The sequence below is a fragment of the Peromyscus leucopus genome, chromosome 14, assembly GCF_004664715.2.
Source record: "Peromyscus leucopus breed LL Stock chromosome 14, UCI_PerLeu_2.1, whole genome shotgun sequence".
Taxonomy (NCBI): domain Eukaryota; kingdom Metazoa; phylum Chordata; class Mammalia; order Rodentia; family Cricetidae; genus Peromyscus; species Peromyscus leucopus.
Genome location: NC_051075.1, coordinates 38,058,184 through 38,079,399, shown reverse-complemented (window position 1 = coordinate 38,079,399; position 21,216 = coordinate 38,058,184). Strand labels below are relative to the sequence as shown.

The window sequence follows — 21,216 nt, the reverse complement described above, 5'->3', positions numbered from 1 at the left end:
ACAGCAGAAGCCATGGCTCTCAGTAGAGCTTGTTAGCCAGGTGTAGGTAAGAGTTAATGTGTCCATTTGTAGCAGATGCACTTTCAAGGCGGTCCCTCCCAGAATGCTTTGGCTCTGGTCGGGTTCTCGACCTGACCTCCCTCAGGCAGCAGACCAATGGACAATTAAGTGTGCCGATACATCCTGAGGTGGGCGAGCATCATAAAGGCCAGAACTCATTCCAAAGGATGCACAAAATGCCGGGCTGGTCACCATGTAAGACACACGTTCTCTGCTAAGATCCTAGCACCCAGGAGATCTGCAGAGAGCAAAGCTTTGGAGAGGTTCAAAATGGCCACTGAAGAATGCCAACGATCAGATCAGGACTCAGAAGAGGGTTCCTGGGGGAGGCCTGGATGCAATCTGCATGAGGGTGACCTTCGGCAACTTTCAGCATGGGAGGCGATGAAAAGTCTTAGATGAAGTCACCAAAGAAAGAGAATGGGCCACTATGCTGAGGTCTCTGGTGAGAAACTCCTGAAACTGCTAATACCAAACACTGGCCTCTTTTTGCACCTACAAAGGGGTTTCACAGAAGCACATTCTGCACTTGAGTTCTAATGTGCTCTGACCTTTTCCTTTATTCTCAGCAGAGAACAAAGCTTTTCCTCACCAGGAAGCTTCCCTACCTTAGAAAAAATACTGATGTCCCCAGGCTGGAGGATTCAAGCGTCTCTCCAGTGACAGAGGCATCCATCTTATTTGGTGCTTCTGAAAAGCGGGGATACTCAGTAAAGTTGTCTGTCCAGAGTGCTCCCCCAACATCCAGGGAAGGCAGAGGAAAGCAAAATTCTAAAACTCAACTTAACGAAGCTCTCAGAGATCCCAAACGTTCTCTGGGCCAATTTCCATTCTAATTATTCTAATAATCCACTGTGGGATATTGCAATTCTCACCTTGTAACAGACCTGCCCGAGCATCTAGAAATAGTATGTCCAATCCCAGATTCCAGATGTTAGTGGGCAGGGCCAATATTTGAAAGAACTTAGGCAGGATCTCTTGTCTTAACATCAACAGACATGAGTAGCCTTTCCTTAAAATTATTCATCACAAACCCTACACCACTTCAAACCAGGAACTTGTCTGTCTGTCTGTCTGTCTGAACACATGCCCTCATTTCTTCATTGGCCAGCTAAAGCACACAAAACTGACTGTTGGCCTTGTACCTAGTTTCTATTGGTTCTGTTTCCTTGTAAAGAGATCAAGTAATTTTATTGATTTGTTTGTTTGTTTATTGGAGTACTGGAAACAGTCATCCTATTAGACTTCCAGTGGCTTACAACCCAAGGATAACCAGGAATCTAAAATCCCCTATCAGCTTATTTTGAAAAAGAGGCTCCTGTCTCTGTCAAAACTATGCCCCAGACCTACAGCGCAAGCGTGTTGTTAAAGGCCACCCCCGCTATCCAATTAGGTAAATGCATCAGCCCTCTTCTGCTTCACGGTCACCTAATTAATACTCTTGGCACTGTTTGTTCCATTGCCTGGACCAGAACATTCCTCACAGGTGACCCCATATCACAGCAAAGTATTTGACCACCCAAGTAGGGAAATTTGGACAGAAAGCAGACTAGCCACCGATGACTGGATTAGTAATACAAACACCTGTTGGCTACCCACTGCAAGCCAGAGAGGGCTTTGTTAGCTTGATAAATTAAAACTTGCCCTGGTTCTGGTCCCCGATACCACCCAAGATCTGTTTGATTCACCGATAGCTCTCCGAGAACAGGTTATATAACCCAGTGGAAGGAATAAAGGCAAGCTCTGCTCTGAGAAATGATGCCTAACTACTCACGGGAAATTCTGGCTACTTTCTTTTTTCTCCCTCGGGCTTTTTCGGCTTACTTTACAAGAGGCTTTAGAGGTAGGAAGACAGAGCAAAGACAAATAGCTACAGCATGCCACTCAGGCTGGACAAACCCCTCCATCAAGAGACTCAGGACACGGAACTGAATCGGTCCCCCAGATTTCATATCGGCGTCTGTGAAGATGCCAATATTTGCACCATCACCAGCAGCGAACGAGGGTTCCCTCTCCACGGCCTCTCCAACATTTGTTGTCAGGTTTGTTGATTACAACCATTCTGACTGAGATAAGGTGCTGTCCCAAAGCAGTTTTACTTTGTATTTCTCTAATGGCTAGAGATATTGAACGCCCTTTTAACTAGTTATTGGCCATTTGTGTTTCTTTCTTTGAAAAATGGCTATTTGATTCATTAGCCCATTTGTTAACTGGCAGTTTCATTTCCATGGTGTTTAATTTCTGCAGTCCTTTGTAAACGTTGGCCGTCAGCCCCTTGTCTGAAGAGTGGCTGGTCAGATGTTCTCCTGTGTCGTGGGCTGTCCGTGTGTCCTGCTGTTTGTTTTCTTTGCTAGACAGGAACTTTTTATATCCATGCCATCCCACCTGTTGATTCTTGGGGCTAGTTCCTGTGCTGTTGAAATTCTATTTGGAAGTTCCTGCCGACCCTAATGTCTTGACTAGACTTTCTCTGTTTTCTGGAAATTTCAGCATTCCAGGTTTTAAACTAAGATCTCTGGTCACTTTGAACTGATTTTTGTGGAAGGTGAAAGGTAAGAGTCTAATTTTATTCTTCACGGGTGGATAGCCAGTTTTCCCAGTACCATGTGTTGGATAGGCTACCTTTCCTTCCAATGTATGCCTCAGCCTCCTTTGTCACAAATGAAGTGGGCACAGCTTTGTTGTTTTATTTAGGGGTCCCCTATTCTATCCCATTGGTTTACCTGTTTATTCTTAGACCAGGACCCAGCTGCCTTTACCACTATAGCTCTGCAGTGTTAATCTGAGATCAGGTATCCAGCAGTGTTCTTACTCCTTAGAATTGCATTGACTGTTTGTGGTCTTTGGTGATTCCATATGAATTCTTGTACTGTTTCAAATTGTCTGGTACATCAGGGTACCACAAGACCCAATGATTTCACCCCTAGGCACGTACCCAGAGAACTCCACACCCTATCACAGAGATATTTGTGCCCCCATATTTATTGCCTATTGATTCAGTAGAGCAAGGACGTAGAACCAACCCAGCTGTTCATCAGCAGATGAACGAACAGGAAAATCCGATATTTATAACAAAGAATACTAGCCAGCCAGCACTAAGGAAAATGAAACCACCAAGTTCTCAGGAAGATGGATAGACTTAAAGTATGTATTGAGCAAGGTTCCACAATCTCAGAAAGAAAAAAAGCATGTTCTCCCACATATCAGATCATAGCCCATGTGTACGTGTGCACATGAGTCCAGTATAACCTGTAGAAAGAATAACCAAGAGGAAATGGTACTGAGGAGGGATGACATCCATGTACTGGACACATGCCATCAAGAGGACAGAAAGCTAATTGTTTTTCTAGTTTTAACTTCATGGATTTTTTTTTTCATTTTTTGTAGTTGAAAGCACATGGAAATGTAATTGATAGGAAAGTGTGAATTCCAATATGAAGGTCTACAGCTTCAGAATGACTGTTCTAACTGTACAGAAGTTCACTGGCATGCATAGACTTTGGGTCTGATCAATTTCATTATATAATTTTTTAAAAAAAATTGTGAGTTATTTACAATGAAGTTTTACTTATAAAAAATATCATCAGAGTCAGGCAGTGGTGGCACATGCCTTTAATCCCAGCATTGAGGGCATGTAGCTAGAGTTTTCCTGCCTGGCCTACAGTCAGGACAAATCTCTGTCACCTGCCAGTCCCACAGCCTCTCAGACCCAACCAAGTAAACACAGAGACTTATATTGCTTACAAACTGTATGGCCATGGCAGGCTTCTTGCTAACTGTTCTTATATCTTATATTAATCCATTTCTAGAAATCTATACCTTGTCACGTGGCTCGTGGCTTACTGGGCATCTTCACATGCTGCTTGTCATGGCGGTGGCTGGCAGTGTCTCCTCCCACCTTCCTGTTCTCTCAATTCTCCTCTCTGTTAGTCCCGCCTATACTTCCTGCCTGGCCACTGGCCAATCAGTGTTTTAGTTATTGACCAATCAGAGCATTTGACATACAGACCCTCCCACAGCAGGAGTGGGGGAGGCAGAGTCAGTCAGGACTCTTTAGTGTTAGTGTAGGCCCAGGTCCACATCTCTTCTTGTTTAGGCCCAGGCCTCTTTAGGCTATGGACAGGTCTAGGCCCACATTTCTTTTTCTTTTGGCCTGGGACTCTTCAGGTTAAAGGGTAGGCCCAGGCCCGTATGCCTTCTTGTTTGGGCCGAGGTCTCTTTAGAATCATGCGTAGGCCTAGGCCCACATTTCTTTTTCTTTTTGGCCTGGGACTCTTCAGGTTTAAGTATAACCCCAGGCCCACATGTCTGTAGCTGAGTATTTTCCTGTGTTCCACCCAGTCCACAGCTGCTCAGATCCAAGTAAACACACAGAGGCTTATATTAATTAACTGCTTGGCCATCAGCTCATGCCTACCACTGACTAGCTCTTACATTTAAACTCAGCCCATTTCTGTTAATCTATATGTTGCCACATGTTCCGTGGCTTTACCTGTGTGCCGTTACATGCTGCTCCCTGGATGGAGGACTGGCATCTAATGCTCAACCTTCCTATTCCCAGAGTTCTCCTCTCTGCTTATCCTGCCTATACTTCCTGCCTGGCTATTGACCAATCAGCATTTTATTTATCAACCAATCAGAGCAACACATATTCATAGCATACAGAAAGACATCCACAGCATATGTCTTCCTGTTTGGGCCCAGGTCTGTTCAGAATCAGGAGAAGTCCCAGGCCAATATCTGTTCTTGTTTGGGCCCAGGTCTCTTCAGGATCATGGGTTGTCCTCAGCCCACATCTCTTTTTTGGGCCCAGGCCTCTTTAGGGTTAGTGATAGTTCTAGGCCCACATTTCTTTTTCTTTTTTCTTTTCTTTTGTTTGTTTTTTGGAGACAGGGTTTCTCTGTGTAGCTTTGGCACCTTTTCTGGATCTCACTTTATAGATCAGGCTGGCCTCGAACTCAAAAAAATACATCTGGCTCTGCCTCCTGAGTGCTGGGATTAAAGATGTGCGCCACCACTGCCTGGCACATTTCTTCTTCTTTTGGCCTAGGACTCTTCCGGTTTAAGGGTAGGCCCAGGCCCACATCTCTCCTCATTTTGGGCCTGTGTCAAATATAACAATATTCTTCATTGTTAGGAATCATCTCAGCACCACATTGCTTTTTGCATTCTGCTTGGCCTTTCAGGGTCAGGCTCAGGCCCACTCACACTAATTTTTTAAGTGCCCAAAGCCTCTTTCATTTGAGCCGCTGAGACATGCCTACATATCTTACCATTGAGGGTCTGGCCATCCTCAAGGTCAAACACACCAGTTTCTTTACAGCTGATGTAGTGGATCATTCTGAGTTCTTGTAGGTCAAAACATACTTTTACATGTGTTCATATATGGTCAGCATTTCTGAAAAAAGAGAAAAAAGCAAAACCATAGACTTGTGGATAATTATAGAGGGTAATATTTGTGTTCTTTCATGGCATGGCATTGATCTGTCCTCAGGGAAACATGCAGACATAGACATCTATAGCCCACCATCCAGATGATATAAATTTACATTATACAAATATAAAGATGAAATATATAGGGAACAAAGAGAGTTGAGAAAGCCCTTCTTGTTGCACAGCTACTGGTCCTGTGGTGGGGAGTGCCCAAGAACTCACATGGAATGATTGATGCTTCTAAGTTGAGAGACCCACAAGAGAGTCCCAATATGATATCATGCTGCATTTTCTTCCTGTGGTACCCTCCCATGAAGGAATATCATAGGTAGTTACAATAGAGGGTATCTCTCTGTGTGTCTAGAGGATGCTAAGGCCCTGAAGGCTGTGCAAATATTCACAAGGCCTTTTTCCCTGATTTGGTTGTGGTGTCTTGTCCCTGAATGTCATGCATGTCCATGCTCTGTGAGGATCTCTTTCTGGTCCTTGAATTGCAAATTCTTCTGAAGATTGCATCTGTCTCATCCTTCAAAAACCCCTAAGACACTGAATTGTGCCTTCAAAATGCCCTTCCAGAAATCCCCCTGCCAACTACATACACTGATGTGAGATCACTTCTTCACCTAAAGAATTTTCTGTGTCACTTACCTGAAATGCATCCCTGCCCACATTCTCCTGGGTTGAAATCCTTGCCTACTCTGACTCTGCTGCCCTTAGATATAGGGCATATCACGATGATAGTGACCTTCATGTGAGGTCACAGAGGTCAGGCTCACTGGGAAATCTCAAAGGCTGTCCAGGCACATGGGTATGTTTTGGGCTAGTACTTATACGAAGTATCTGAAGATGACTTTTATGACCATTTTAAGGGAAGAAACTCAGATCCATGCCTCCTCTTCCTCTAGGGAACTTTACCCCTGGGAAGAGCAAACCCAGTGGGGATGAGGTGTGCATATTCAGCCCCATGTGCAAAATGTAGTTCTTGATCTATCATTTCTGACGCTCTGGTTATCAGCAAGTGTCTCTCATCATGAAACTTGGAGAGTGCCATCTGCTGGGTTCTGGGTACCAAACTGATTGATAAATTTGTCCTGCAACCTGTTCCTTCACCACATTAAACACAGTTTGAGGTAGAATTGCCCAGAAAGCAGGATGTCATAAAATTTCTCTACCTGGACCTGCAATGGAAATCAATGACTTCTGAAATGTCACTTACCGGAGAACAGCATAACAGCAGAATCCCATCCTGTACTAATCTGTACTACAGACTGGCTGTGGCCATCCCTTGGCCTCACTGTCCGATGAGTTGTGGGTGTCATCTCCCTGAGTCCTAATTTTGGCAATTTCTTGGCACACATCCCACTGATACTGCAACTTTTTCTACTGCTGTAGCACAGGTCCTATTAAAGGTCACCTCAAGGACCACATTGAGCCTCACATTACACCCTCCCACTTTTCAGTATAACACACTGTTAATTAGGCCTTCATCCCGGGAATCCTGTATGTATTTTTCCCACCACATAGCCCAAACCTCACTGCATACCTGCAAGCAACTCTTTCTGAATCCCGGCCCACCCCAGCAGACACTGACTTCCCTCACATCAACACCACAGCCTTCACCTTGGCAATGAGCTATTATATGAGGTAACAGACTTGAACACACCTCTGCCAGCTTATTCCTCTGTGCCTGAGTGTAGCATGAGGAACAGCCATGTTTTCCCAAACTGTGCTGAGGACTCAGTCCCAGCACTGTGGAAGGCTTTCCCTGTGGTGAGTTCATCTTATGAACAAAGCCTGAACATAAAGTTACCCTGTCTCATATGACAATGTGTATACTGGTAGGGAAGATACGTGACAACATTCAGCGTCCCCTGTAAGCACTTTCCCACATATGACATGGACCTGCAGACAGAGCACACACACGAGCACACGTACAAAGTGCAAATGTCCGTAATTACAGAATTAGAGGGCAGGGTGCTCTCACGGTGTTTCCTCTGACGGTGACCTTGATGTTTGCTTCCATATTGTGACAGCTGAGTACAAATGAAAACATTGCTACCTCAGGGACTTTCCTACCTTCCCTGGAGAAGCCGTGGGTGCTGGTCTAATGTGGCCATTCAAACAGGAATGGATCCTTCTCCATTACCTTTGCTGGATGCTGAGTCCTGGTCTAGAGACACCTGTGGAGCTTCATCCCAAGGCCTCTCTCTCTCTCTGGTGAGATGAAGGGTGTCTCTCCCCGTGGTCTTGAGGGACCAGCCCCACTGCTATAAGATGTCTGACCCCTGATCTTTCTAGTTCTTAGGATAAGCTGTCCTCAGGCAGGAACATTTCAATGACCTCACTGCGTTACATTCTCCCCATTGAAGGCCTCAATGAAGTGCCCCACACTGACTGAGTCACTCACACGATGAATTTCAGGTAGCATCCATCCCAGAAAACAGCCCAAACTTACCCAGACACTTGGGCCTGCTTCAAATCCCAGCCCTCCTTGGTGGACTCTGTGTTGCCCTCAGGCAAGAAACTGATGTTACCGCAGCAGAGATGTAACTGTGAGTTCAGAGGCCTCTCCTCACTTCATTCTGAGAATCACAAAGGGCATCCTGGCCTGTTATCTCCAGGCTTGGTCCATCCTTATTCTCTCCCAAACTGTGTCAAGTGTCCTTGGAAACACACAGATTTGGGGAAGTAGCTGCAAGTGTTTCACAGAGACCCCTCCATGGGAATCACTTCCATGCATCTTGTGGCAGCCCTCCATCTCGTCTGAGGTCACTGCATCCTTGAGAGGAGGCACACAGTTGACAGTGCTGCTTCCTCATCTCAAATGTCTGAACTCACCCTGTCTCAGCATCTCAGATCCTCCACAGGCATCACGGTTTATCGCTGGCACTCACCTGCAAGGTACCATTTTCTGCCCCTTGCATCTGGCTCCAAATGTAACCACATCTCGTTTCCTAATTTACCTCTGCATCACTATCTTTCAGCTTGTGGTGGGTAGTGGGTTATTAGCTGAGTGTTTGTGTGTGTGTGTGTGTGTGTGTGTGTGTGTGTGTGTGAGTGTCCTCAGCCTTCACCTATATTAAAACACAACCTCACCACTCACTTCCAGTGATTCAAAGGGCCTAGAAGTTCTTGTATCATAAAGTAGGAAAAGACCAAATATTTTAACAAAAGATGCTGCTGCAATCCTTGTCACTGAGGAAATTACAAAGGTTCAGGAACTAAGGACTGTGTGTATATGTGCCTATATGTCTGAGTGTGTGTGTGTGTGCATGTGTGCGTTAAAGAGGTATTTTCATTCTTATGGCATTGGAATTCTAGGAATGTTAAGTTTCAAAATAAATACAAAACCTGCCAGACACAACTATTTATATTTAGAAGGATGTTCAACTAAAAACTTTACCTCAAAATTATGCAGTCTCGGGGCTGCAGAGATTGTGCAGTGGTTAAGAACACTCTTTCAGGCAGATGTGTTGAGGGAGCCAACATGTTGGGTTCCAAGTGCGTCCCCGGCTACTCTCCGTGTCTCCGGAGACCCGAAAGGCACAGGTGAGCACTTGACATTAGGGCCCGACTTAAACAGGATAATCTGCTTCAGTACGACGACCCCAAACTCACATCGAAGATCCTGCCTTGATCGCTTGTGGTACATGGTAGTTACAAGGACCACACGGATATAAGAAAAATCTCAGCAAAGCGCCACCAGGCAGGCTGTGCTCAGGGAGGCAGCTGTTGGATAAACCTGTCCATCCTTTTTCCAGTCTTGCTGAGCGGTCATTAAACCGTATATGGCTGAACACTGCACGATCCGGTAAAGACCAATTTTATAGCATTTTGGTGAAGAGGCACAGATGGAGATGGGCCAGAATTCTCTAGCACATTACCTGCACCACAATATTCATTCTAGAATCATTTGTAGATTAACCTTTGTAGTTCTGTACACTGGTGGTATTAAGTGAAAATTCTGCAGATGTTTACTGTGACCATCTTAGAGAATCATGAAATATGCTTATGAGAACACCAATATTTTAATTCAGGATACTTTTAATTTTCTATATAATAAAGCATTTTTCTAATTAAAAACCTGACAACATCAGATACAACAGACACACTAAAAACAATGTTTGATTATGGAGTATTATTGTCCTAAAGTGATCTACATGTAGGTCCACATGGAGGGACATGTCTCTCCACAACCTGAAGCACTGTTGAGGGGCAAGTGATCAGGCATACTTCTCCAACATGGGCCTAACATCCCTGCTGGGCTAGAGGCTGAGCTCAGGGGTGGAGTGCTCGGCTAGCATGCAGGAGGGCACTGGAGCCAGTGCACTCCTTAATCCTACTACTCAGCCACTAGGGGCAAGAGGATCAATCATTCCTTCTGTCACTCTGGGCCAGCCTGGGTCACAGGAGTCAGAAAAGAAACCAATAAAAACATACTTTTCTCCAACATTATTGAAGTGCTTAGAAACATTTATTTTATGCTTAGAATGTTTCTCTAAGCCACCACAAACTACATATCCCAACTCTGACAGCAGAACATTTAATATCATAAAGGAGAGGCCTAGAAGGAAGCTGTTGCACATCACAACACAACACAGCAAGTCTAAGGAGCTCACAGAGAACGTGGGGGAGGGGGCGTCACAGAACCACCTTTCCACAAAGGCTGGATGACTCATTCCGAGAACCTGGTCTGCTTTCCCCTTCCCAACATCAAGAGCGTCCCTCATAATCCCCTTCCCTGCTGTGAGATGAAAATGGATGTAGTCCATCTTGCTGATTCCCATTTGTGAGATGCACAGTACTAGCAGACAAGAACAGTACAATACAAAATTTGTCTTCAAATGTAACAATGTTACAATTTTCAAACACAAAACAATATACTGACTATAAAATCCATCAAGAACCTGTAGAAGACAGATATGGGAAAAACACATAGTAGTAGATGTTTATCAAGTAGAATGCAGACTTCATTTTACACCAAATTAAGCTCTGAATTTCCAAAATATAAAATACCAAAGCTTTTCCACATCAAATTTTAAAAATCAGAAAATTTCACCTTCACATTAAAAAGAGAAAAGCAAAAAAACTTCCAAGACCACTTAACTATAATAATTTAAAATCTGGAATGTATAGCCAAATTTGTACATTTTCAAGTAAACAGTTCAATTTGATGTTCTCTCAGTAAACTTCAACTTAAAACAATAGGAAAATACTGTTTACCCACAGAAAGACAACAGTGATACTGTTAATTTTATCTGACTTAAAAATGTAACCCATGGCAAATAAAAATCATATAGTGAACAAGAGACCAAAACAGGCCATCAACCTTAAGAATTAATACAATATCACAGACTTATAAAGACTTCTTTAATCAGCAGCATATCCTAAATATATGTATGTGTAGAAATGAAAGCTATAAAGTAAGGTAGTTCTGTTAGCTGTATAATCCAAAATCTATGAGGAAATTTTGGACTCTACCTAAGCGCAGCGTTATCAATGAAGTAGACATCTTGAAACAATGGGCAACGTTCCCAGTTATGGGAAATATGTTCCTTTTTTCACACAGTGAAACTGAGAAAAATGATGTGAAATGAGAAATCCTTCTAAAGTAATTGTCTTAAATACCCCAGTAATGCAAATCTTGGGAAAGGCAGTTTTGATTCTCACACGAAACATATCATTAAATATAAACACAAATCTTACTGCTTGGCACCAGGATCTTCTGAAATTAAACAACTTTAAAACATCATAATATTCTTAAATCATATTTCAAACTGTTATGCCTAACTGCTTTATTTTCTGAATGGACTGTCCAACCTAATGACAACCTAGACTATATATACAAGCAAGTCACAGTTCACTTGAAAACAGAGAAATGGTAGCAATTTTCTGTTTGGTTAAAACCATAATATTAAGACATCTGTAAAAATTAGGATTTATCTGTGGCCGGTGGCGGGCCCACACAGCGCTGTCTTATGCTACTCTCCAGAGAGTCTTGGCTCGCTCCCTCTTTATTTTCTGTTCCCTCTTCTGAAGCAACTTCATTAGCCTCTCGTTCCTCCTCCACTTTCTTCAGAGGTTGAGAAACTTCCGGTGATGGTTTTTCTTAAAGATCAGAAATGTACTTTTGTTAATGTACTAAATTTGCTTTAGAGTAAAATCAAGATACAAGGATTTCCAAAAAGAATAAAGCAGTTATAATAAAAAGATTCATTTACAAATTAATTCTAATTATCTATGTGTTCATAAACTAACCCAAAATTAATGAATCAATGTCAATGCAATGAACATAAAAACTGTAAAATATACTGCATTAAGACAGAACCATTCTGTAACAACTTATGTTAATTTTTCAGTCTGTAAGTATGCCAAAACTTCAGCATTATCCTGTTTCAGCTCCAGAGAGATTTTCTCGAAACTGTGACTCTTTCCCACCCTCCCCTGTGTAATTTACTGAGGTATAATTACAAACAACAAAATGCAGAAATCTCACACACCCATGTCTCTCTTTTCTACTTTTAGAGGGTAGACGCTAATTGAGTTCAAAGTACACTGTGTTATAGAGACACATACAGAAGCTAGGGCTGGGCCAAAGGTCACTGTATCCAGGGACCCTAGACTGCTCTAATCCTAGACAACTCACCATCACAGGGAGGGTTAACAAACACCAAACTGGGAAGAAGAAACTCAGTGCTGGCAACCTGGCATACCTCTTTATGCTCAGCACTACATCTTGTCCTATGTCATAACCATGGGATTTCAGTGTGCACTACAGTTTACAACATCAGTCTCCTACCTAGAATGATTCGGTCCCCTCAAAGAACAGCTGGAGACATTTTTTGGGTGTTACATCTGATGGGGACAGTACTACTGGCAAAAAGTACCATCCTGCTGACCATTCAGCATTATTCGACTTTGTAGATATAAAAATTAGTCCATCACAAGCAAAATTATGTTTCTAAAATAGAGCAAGTGTTAAGAAGCCAGCTGTATACAGTGGGATGCAGCAGAATTTCCTCAATTCTAGGACTGAAGCCATGGCCTTCTATGTTCGCCTTACACTAAAACTGGAAAGAATTTAGTGCACACCAAGTCAAGTGAACCGAACAACTCGGATTTTCCAAGATTAAAAGTGGAGGCAGGAAATTACATTAGTAGGAAGCAAAAAATGTTTCTAATTATATAAACTAATTCTGTAGCATAGGCTACCATCAATCCCAACTAACACTAATCAACTTCCCTACTATTGTACCAGAAAAAAAAAAAAAGACAATTAGTTAGATACAAAGAAATCTTCTAATATGGCCACCATCCTAATGAATGGTGTCAAAAGTGGGAAATATTTAACTTTTTAAAAAATGGATCCATGGGTATAGTAAAAGTTTCCAATAAAGTGATGAGGCCACTGGTATGAAGTAACTACAAGTTCCATGAAATAGTTAACATTCTCTGGATTATGACAATGTTCCCAGATCCAGAGCTATCATTCTACATGAAATATGTATCTCTCACTTTCCCTTTTTGCCATAGCAGGCAAGGATCATCACTCCACATTTAATAAGCTAGACTCAGATCAGCCTGAGACTGTATTTACAGAAATGAAAAACGCTGCATGTTTGGTTGTGTAGTGGCTGCAGCTCAATGTGCCTGCCTAGCATGCATGCAGCCTTAAGAGTCAAGCCCCGGGACCACACATGCACGTGCACACACACACTTACTTGTAGGCTGCTGCTGCTGTGGTTTGCGCCTTTTGGAAGGGCAAAAGCAATCTGCCACAAATATCAAAAACTGCAAAATAAGCAGAAACCTAAATGTACGACATGCAATACAACTAATATTAACAATACCGTCCTGTTTTCAAGGACTTTCTTAGCACTCTAAAAACGGAGTACTTACAAGTCCCAACATCAGTCCTGAAAGCACGGTGGCAAAGGCAAAGACCAAGTATGAGATCCACGCAGGAAAGCCAAGGTCGTGAACAAGGTAGCTGTGGCTAGTCTGCAATAGAGAGGAGTCGGCTAAAATCCTGCTCACTAAAAACAAGTGTTAGAAATGGGTGAGACAGAAAAAGTGTAATCCATACCCTGATGAACACAGAGAGCTGAAAGAGCGCCGACATGGTGGTCATCCTACAAGACAGGGGGTGAAAAGGTGAGCAGACGCAGCTTCCTATGTCTGTCCACCGCATCTCCTACTCAAGTCCCTAAAAGGACGGACTTCCTTGCTGGTATAGTCAATCAAGAGTCTTTAATGAGACATAAATAACAATGTAAGAAATACACACTAAGCCATCATGTAAAGTAAAAACAACTACTTGCACAGTGTTAGATGCAGGTGGTTTGGGTGAGTGGGGTTTTTGTTTGGTTTTAAACTAAGATTTAAAATAAAGTGTTTGTTGAGTCGACAGCTAGTTTCCTACAAGTACAGGTGCTGTGGAGGGCTTCTTCACACGAAAGCCTATGGTTAGCTCCGTCTAGCCCAATGCCAAACTTCTGAGATGAGTAGCCCTGCTGAACTGGGAGTGCCTCCCTGTTCATTCTACCAATAAAATGGGGTAGCCTGCTGCATTGACGATTCAGAGAAACTAAAAGCAAGCAGGTTCCTCTGCTAGAGTGAGGAGGGACTCCTGAGATCCTCGAGCTGCTTCTGAAGTTCAACACAGAGAAGCACTCTCCTGCTGCTGCTGCTTGTGTTGTTTCAAAGGCCAAGCAGGTATGGTGGTTTACATTTGCAGTCTCGGCACCTGGGAGGCCGGGGCAGGAGAATCAAGTTGGAGGCCAGCCTGGGATACACAGCAAGCCCATGTCAAAAACAAAAGTGGAACTGAAGCATAAAGCCTCCCTGCAGGCTGCACTAAGTAATCTGCACCAGTACTTCCAGGTTCTGTGACCAGCCTGAGCATGGTTGCCCAGTGGGCGGGTTCTGAGGGCTAAAGGATGACCAGAGGTAATAAAGGGAAGAGTGCGCTTGTACTTCCAAACAGCACAAGGGCTGGTTTCTCCCCCTGTCCCCAGAATCCACAGCAGCATTGTGTTCTTACAGTTAGTATCCCAACTCCCCACCTCTGATGGCAAGTATGGGGTTCAAGGGGAAATTTAGTTACACCAGACGGGGCCACGGCAGCCTCAGCAGAGGCCACACTGCCACGTCTCCCCAGTGTAGCAGGAAACACGCTTGCCATTCCCCTTCCTAACTGCCATGGCGAAGGTATCTAAATTCTAGTTCCGTATGCACTCACATCATTCACTGATCAGACATACTATTCACACACGTTATGAGGGAGAACCACCCAGTCACTTCACGTTAACCAAGCATGTGACTGAGCACTCACTCCCATTAAAATTATGATCAAGCAACCGTCTTAGCCATTATTCCATTTCTAAAGGATCAGGTTCTCAATGACAGAGATAACCAAATCAAAGTTAAAAAATTCTGAAGAAGGCATTCGAAGTGATCCTATGTAAACCCTAATCCCAGATCACAAGAATAAAGGTATCTGCTTTAAAGGTCATAGCAAACATATATCTGAATAAATAAATCTTAAGAAAAAATAAATAAAAAAAATAAAAAAGACAAAAAAAATAAAAATAAATAAATAAATAAATCATAAGAACCCAAGAAACAGTATGCATGATTTACTCACATAAAATACAATTATCTGCAATTAATTCTGAAGTAAGAAAGTCCTCATACTCACAGAACAGAACTTGGACCAAACCATGAGGACACAGGCTCCACACTCTTCCATTCCTTCTCACTGATGAAGTTTATGAAGTCCTTCTTAGTCCTCGGGCCCAGATAACGCCTAAACTCGCCATCTTTACAACTAAAGAGCAGAACTAGATATTAGCTGCAGCGAGAACTAACCATGCTTTACCATCAATCCTAACCTTCAAAACCACCAGCAAAACATCACTACATACTGATGGCATCAGAGCCCCAAACATATAAAACCATAAGCTTTAAGATTTTATTCTTTTGGGTTGGAGAGATGGCTCTGAGGTTAAGAGCACTGAATGCTCTTCCAGAGATCCCGAGTTCAGTTCCCAGCAGCCACATGGTGGCTCACAACCATATGTAATGAGATCTGGTGCCCTCTTCTGGCCTGCAGGCATACATGCAGACAGAACACTATACACATAACAAATAAATAAATCTTAAAAAAAAAGAACATCACTGTGTTCTAAAAAAAAAAAAAAAGATTTTATTCTTTCAAATAACAAAATCATGAAACACTACAAGTAGAAAATCCCCTTTAATACATGTGTTAAAGGAATTCCTACAGGAAGTTACTAGCACAGTGCTTGATATACAGTATCAAGTTTTTTTAACCTTTAAGTTACAATTCTGAGTTTCTCTCTAGTTCTCTGAGTCCTAATTGAATCACCTCAGTCATTCTACGTGACACTGCTGGAGGCATCTGGTACAGCAGTTGTGATAGGTCACATGTGCACTCTTTCCTCTACCCACCCTCACATTCTCAGTGTCTAGCATTCTGTAACAAATGCCAATTCCCTCAGCTCCTGCATCTTTAGGTGTCAACAGTGTCCCACCTTACATCAAGGTAAAGACACCTTTCATCTCTAATTTTTATTAATTTATTAATCTTCTGTCTTTTAGTTAATTTGGCTAATAGTTTGTCAATCTTGTTGATTTTTATATACAAAGTAGGGATGAGGGTTTTCTTTAAGTTTAAAAAAAAGGATGATTTAGTTTGTTACTGTAACTTTAAGTAGGAAAGAAGTGCTTCCTGGTACTCAGCTACCGGCTAGTTATCCTGAGGTACAGGTCACATAAACAGACTGGAGACTGCCTCCCTCCAGCTTAGTTTGGGAAATAAAGCTGGCAGAAACCAGCCATTCTGACTCATACCACCACTCAGCGATCCCCCGGCTGTACAACAGCGCTTCCTCAGCTGTTTTAATAGATGTCTTCCTCCTGCCTGAGATTACTCAGAAAAGAACACTCACTCTGAATTCTTGAAAATTCGACTCCCAGGTTTTCATTTAATCCTCACGTTCTCAAGAAACTGCTCTGGCCAATGTGGCTTCTCTCTATCACCCAGCTTCCTACAGCCTTCCTACAGGACTGGTTATGACTGTGGGCTCATGGTTACTGACTATATTGAAGAGGACCCCACCATTTCAAAAGAATATCACTTTCTAAAGCAATTACAAATCTCCGAGAACAGGGATTGTTTTATTGATCAGTTATTTACTGTCTATCTACAAGACTTAGGGTACTCTTAAAACCAAACTGAGCTCTCTAAAGTCCTTGCTGAATATAATGAGATTACCTCAGCTCTTCAATCATAATCCAAGTCAGAGGCCTACTGCTCTCTTACACTATAAGGCATCCTCTCCATGACTGAGACCTCCAAATACTTACTGATAAATAGAAGGAAGAGCAGTTATGATAAAGCGTCCACTCAGTCCTAAAAGTGACAAAGAACACACAACAGAGTTTTGTTAGGGACAGTTGCTTACTTAAGATTGAGTCTAAATTATTTAAATGCTATTAAGAACAAGAAAACATCTAAAAGCGAGCTTTGTAATCAACAATGAAAATATGAATTAGCTGTAAAAGCAACTTTAAGGACCCATCAGTGTATATAAGTCAACTCAAAGGTTTGTGAGGCCTGAATACTGGTGATTTGTGAATAGTTAAGTACCTGAGGAATTATTTATACCCCAGTGTGACTGACTAGCTGTGACCAGCCAAGGAAAACCCACCCTAAGGTCTCAAACCGAAATGCACCTGTCATTCAAGAACACGGGTAGTTTTTGATGTTGCTAAAAATGGGAAATGTTATCACACTGTGAATACTGACAGGCAATCCTAACAGCAGCTGACATGTACTATTAACCGTGTGTGAAAATACGATCAACAGCCTTAGCGAAGACACAGAGCCAGCCAGGCTTCCAGTACCTGTCTGCTCGGTGACATCCACCTTTGCGACTTTGACCTCGAGGTCTTCTCCCCATTCAGCAAAACTTTCCCATTCCGGCTGGAGATTCTGACAAGCAGGACACCAGGGAGCGTAACTACAAGACACGGTTAAAGATTCAAAAAGCTAAGGATTTTAGTGGCATAACTGTCAAGGACATTTGAAGCATAATTTCTGAAGAATCTTTATACTTCTAACACTTAAAATGATCCATGAGGGTGGCTCATACCTGTAATCCCAACTTGGGCAGCTGAGGCAGGAGGATTATGATGAGTTCAAGCCCTGCATGGGCTCCTGTGTTAACCAAGGAAACAAACTGGGAAATTTATGCAGATGTAAAGAGTTGAAAGTACAAGCCTGGCAGTGTGGACATCAATAAATGCCGAACTCATGAACCGAAACCATTTAAAAAATAAATAAATAAATAAATAATGACCCTTAGAATGAATTCTGAAATACACAAGAGCCTTATAACATGTTAAACAACTTTCAAAACCTTGGGCTTTTTCTATTAAAACACGGCAATGAGAAAATTCAAGGCCTTTGGTTTTTGTTTTGTTTTTTTTAAGGTCACTAAGTTCAGTAATTTTACAAGCAGGGTCAAGGAGCAAGGGATTGGAAAAATAGGAAGTACATGGGCTGTGTAAGCTGTAACCAGGTACAGAATCAACTGGGAAGGATTACCAGCAGGGATCGCCGCAGGAGGGCAGGTCATTCATAACAAACGAAGCCGGAGACCTGTGTTCTTATGTGCAAATACTACTCCAAACCTAACTCCCACACAAACACTAAGCAGACAAACTCTCCTGGACAGCACCATGTCAGCCTGTGTCCAAAGACCCCGAGCTGACAAATTCAATGGCCAAGGACACTGGCACTCCAATCACTTCACTATCGTTCCAGGTCCAAGTTTTTCCTTAGAATTTTATTTTCCACTTCATTGCATACTGTAATTTGCTTTAGCTTACAGATCCAGGAAGAATGAAGCCTCCACCTAGTAAAACACTTGTGCAATTTCACAAGCTGTTTTAGGAAAATCAAGCTTCTAAGACAGGCATGCAAGACAAGACAAACTAGTGTTACATATAAAAGTTAAACTCTTTAACAGTAAAATTACAATGAAAGCATCTCTATAATAAAGCTCATCAGCATGGATTTACAGAAAACAATTCACTAAATACATAGATAGTTAGGACCATTACCTGGATCCTTTCTCTTTAAGTGTGTTGTTTCTTAATGCTTTTGAAGACCTTAAATCCCCAAATTTTGGCCAAGGAGAAGGGAATCACTAGATGTTGTAATTTCGGATTGACGTCTTATCTCATATTCAACATTATGCTAGTTTTGTTCCCCTTTATGCCTTTTCTCGATATTACATTTACAGTGCAACACAAAGTTTAAAACGTTTGCAATATCTGAGTATATATTCTACGTATGACAAAAAGTTTAAGACGTTTGTAACATCTGAGTACATACTTTACATATGAATTTACAACTACTTCTGCTGTAACACTAAACAGCTTATGGGCACAATCTAAGTCGTTCATGACAATGATGGGAAACAGGCACCGCTGGTTCCAGTTCCTTCCCTGCAAATTCACTTCAGTGAGGAACAGACTGTCAGTTCACTAAACATTTCCCCGCTCTCACCCTCCACAAAAACGTTTTAGGCATGTCCTTTTGTTCTAGGACTCAGGTTACTGATCTCCCAAGAAGGCCCACCTCCACCTTCTCTTTTTCTTTCTTTCTTTCTTTTACACCTTTTCCGTAACGAGCAACCCTAAATATAACCACAATATAGGAATACACCAGGATCTTTCTAAACGGATGCTAACAAGTGCCTGCGCATTTACTCAAGGCCCAACAAAGCCACTACAGCAACATCTGAACAAACCAATCTATTTTTCTGTAAAGCAGGAGATTGGGGGTGGGGGTGGGGGTTAACTGCTCTAAGGAATATGTAGATTAATTACAAAAATGTATGTAAAGATACTTAGTAGTGCCCAGTAAACCGTTAATATTCAATAATGGTGCTTTTGTCAGTATCAACGTTATCTACCAGTAACACTACCAATCAACCATGGCAACAATTTATCCTCTAAAACAAAAGCCAAAGGCAGTTTATATGCTACAGCAGCAGAACGGACATTACTGAATAGAATCATCACACAAGACACGTCATTATTATTATTTGAATAATAAACGATGAACTGGAGTTCTCAAGGGCCTATTAATAACCACACTAAAGCATACGCAATACCACTTTAAAGGTCTACAAGTCACAATTCAGGCCATTCTCTAAATTGCAAAAGCGCACGCTCAGAGAAAAATGAAATTCGCATCAAAACGAAATGAATGGACGCAAGGAGGGGGCGGGGAAAGGAAGTAACGATTAAATTTCAATCTATTCGGCGTTTACAATAAAAAAGAACCCACAAAATAAAAAAAGAGCCCCAAATTAAAATATTACAAATAGATAAACACAACGATTTCCTAATGACAGCTTAAAACGCGAAAATTTGTTCACCATCATCTTCTGTAAAACTTGGAAATTTTAAAGTCTAGATGTCTATAAAAGATCACTAAAATAGTCTATGGAACTAATCAAGACCTCCACTCCACCCACTCGCACCCTCAAACTCGCTAGGCTGTTCTAGAGAAATCCATGTGGCACGTAATCCTTTAATCGCGCCACAGTGCCTAGCAACGACGAAGCTCGGGTGCACGCTAAGACAGAAAACTAATATTGCCGAGTAAGAAACGACCCTGGAGCTGGGGGGTGGGGGGTTGGCAGAGGCTGGGACCCCGAGACCTGCCTGAGGAAGACGGGGCCAGTCCGGTGCCCAGCTCCAGGTTGGGGGGGGGGGGGCGGCCGAGGCCACCACCAGACCAGACACCCGGACAACCGCCGCGCACTTACAATTCTATCATCCACTCCCCTTCCAGCAGCGAGGTCCAGTTCTCATCGGTGAGGACGCGCACGTTGCTCCGCCGCCCGTGGGCCCCAGGGACCGCCCAGAGCAACAGGGCCAGGGCTGCCAGGGGAACCAGGAGACGCCCCGAGTGCGCCATGTCAGCCGCTCGCACAGCGCGCGCACCCTTCCTCCTCCTCCCCGCCTGCCTCCCCGCCTCCCGTCTCCTCCCCGCCTCCCCGCCTCCCCGACGCAGCTCCACTTCCGCTCTGGCGGCCGCCCCGCTCATGCGCACCAGGCGCCTGCCGGGCGCGCGCACCGCCCCCAGCCCCTCTGTGCGCATGATCGGGCCGCCCCGAGCTCGGCGGGAGGTGGGGCGCGGAGAAGGAAGTGCGTCGGTCCCCCCTGGGGCGCGTGACGCCGGCGGGGACTGCGGCTTGGGGCCCTCGGAAAAGCGCAAGATGGGGAGGGACGAGCGAGCGGAGGGATCGCGATGGTGTTCTGGCACCACGGGCTAGTTGGGGCGCCAGGACGGTGTCCCTTTTCCATAGATCACCAGTTTCAAGAACGAATGTCGGCGGTACTGCTCCCGCAGTTTGCTGGTGGCCCCCCTACGCCATGCACTAACCAGTTTTGGGGGTGATGGGGCGGGGTGGCTCTTTAGAAGAAGAAAGGTAGGCGTGCGCGCAAGAAGCCAAGATGGCTGCAGCATGGCTAGGTTTCCCGGCCTGGAGTGGAAGAGGGGGTTCTAGGCAGCAGCCGCTTGCCCTCCTCCGTCCTGGGAATGTTTTCAGCAACACAGCCTCACTGTGGTGGGGTGACTGGACCCTCCACCCCCAGCATGGGTTTGTTCCCCTGAGG

General features: G+C 43.4%; 1 protein-coding gene across 1 annotated transcript; it reads right to left on the bottom strand.

The window, feature by feature from the left end:
- Positions 1-9,948: 9,948 nt before the first annotated feature.
- On the bottom strand, positions 9,949-20,564 carry Tmx1 (thioredoxin related transmembrane protein 1). The gene is made up of 8 exons (XM_028858533.2): positions 20,364-20,564; positions 17,425-17,540; positions 16,885-16,930; positions 15,194-15,322; positions 13,580-13,625; positions 13,393-13,494; positions 13,215-13,284; positions 9,949-11,601 (listed from the first exon to the last, which is right to left on the bottom strand). The coding sequence occupies exons 1-8, from the start codon at positions 20,513-20,515 to the stop codon at positions 11,426-11,428; spliced, it is 837 nt and encodes a 278-aa protein (XP_028714366.1). The 5' UTR covers positions 20,516-20,564; the 3' UTR covers positions 9,949-11,425.
- Between the last annotated feature and the right edge of the window lie 652 nt (positions 20,565-21,216).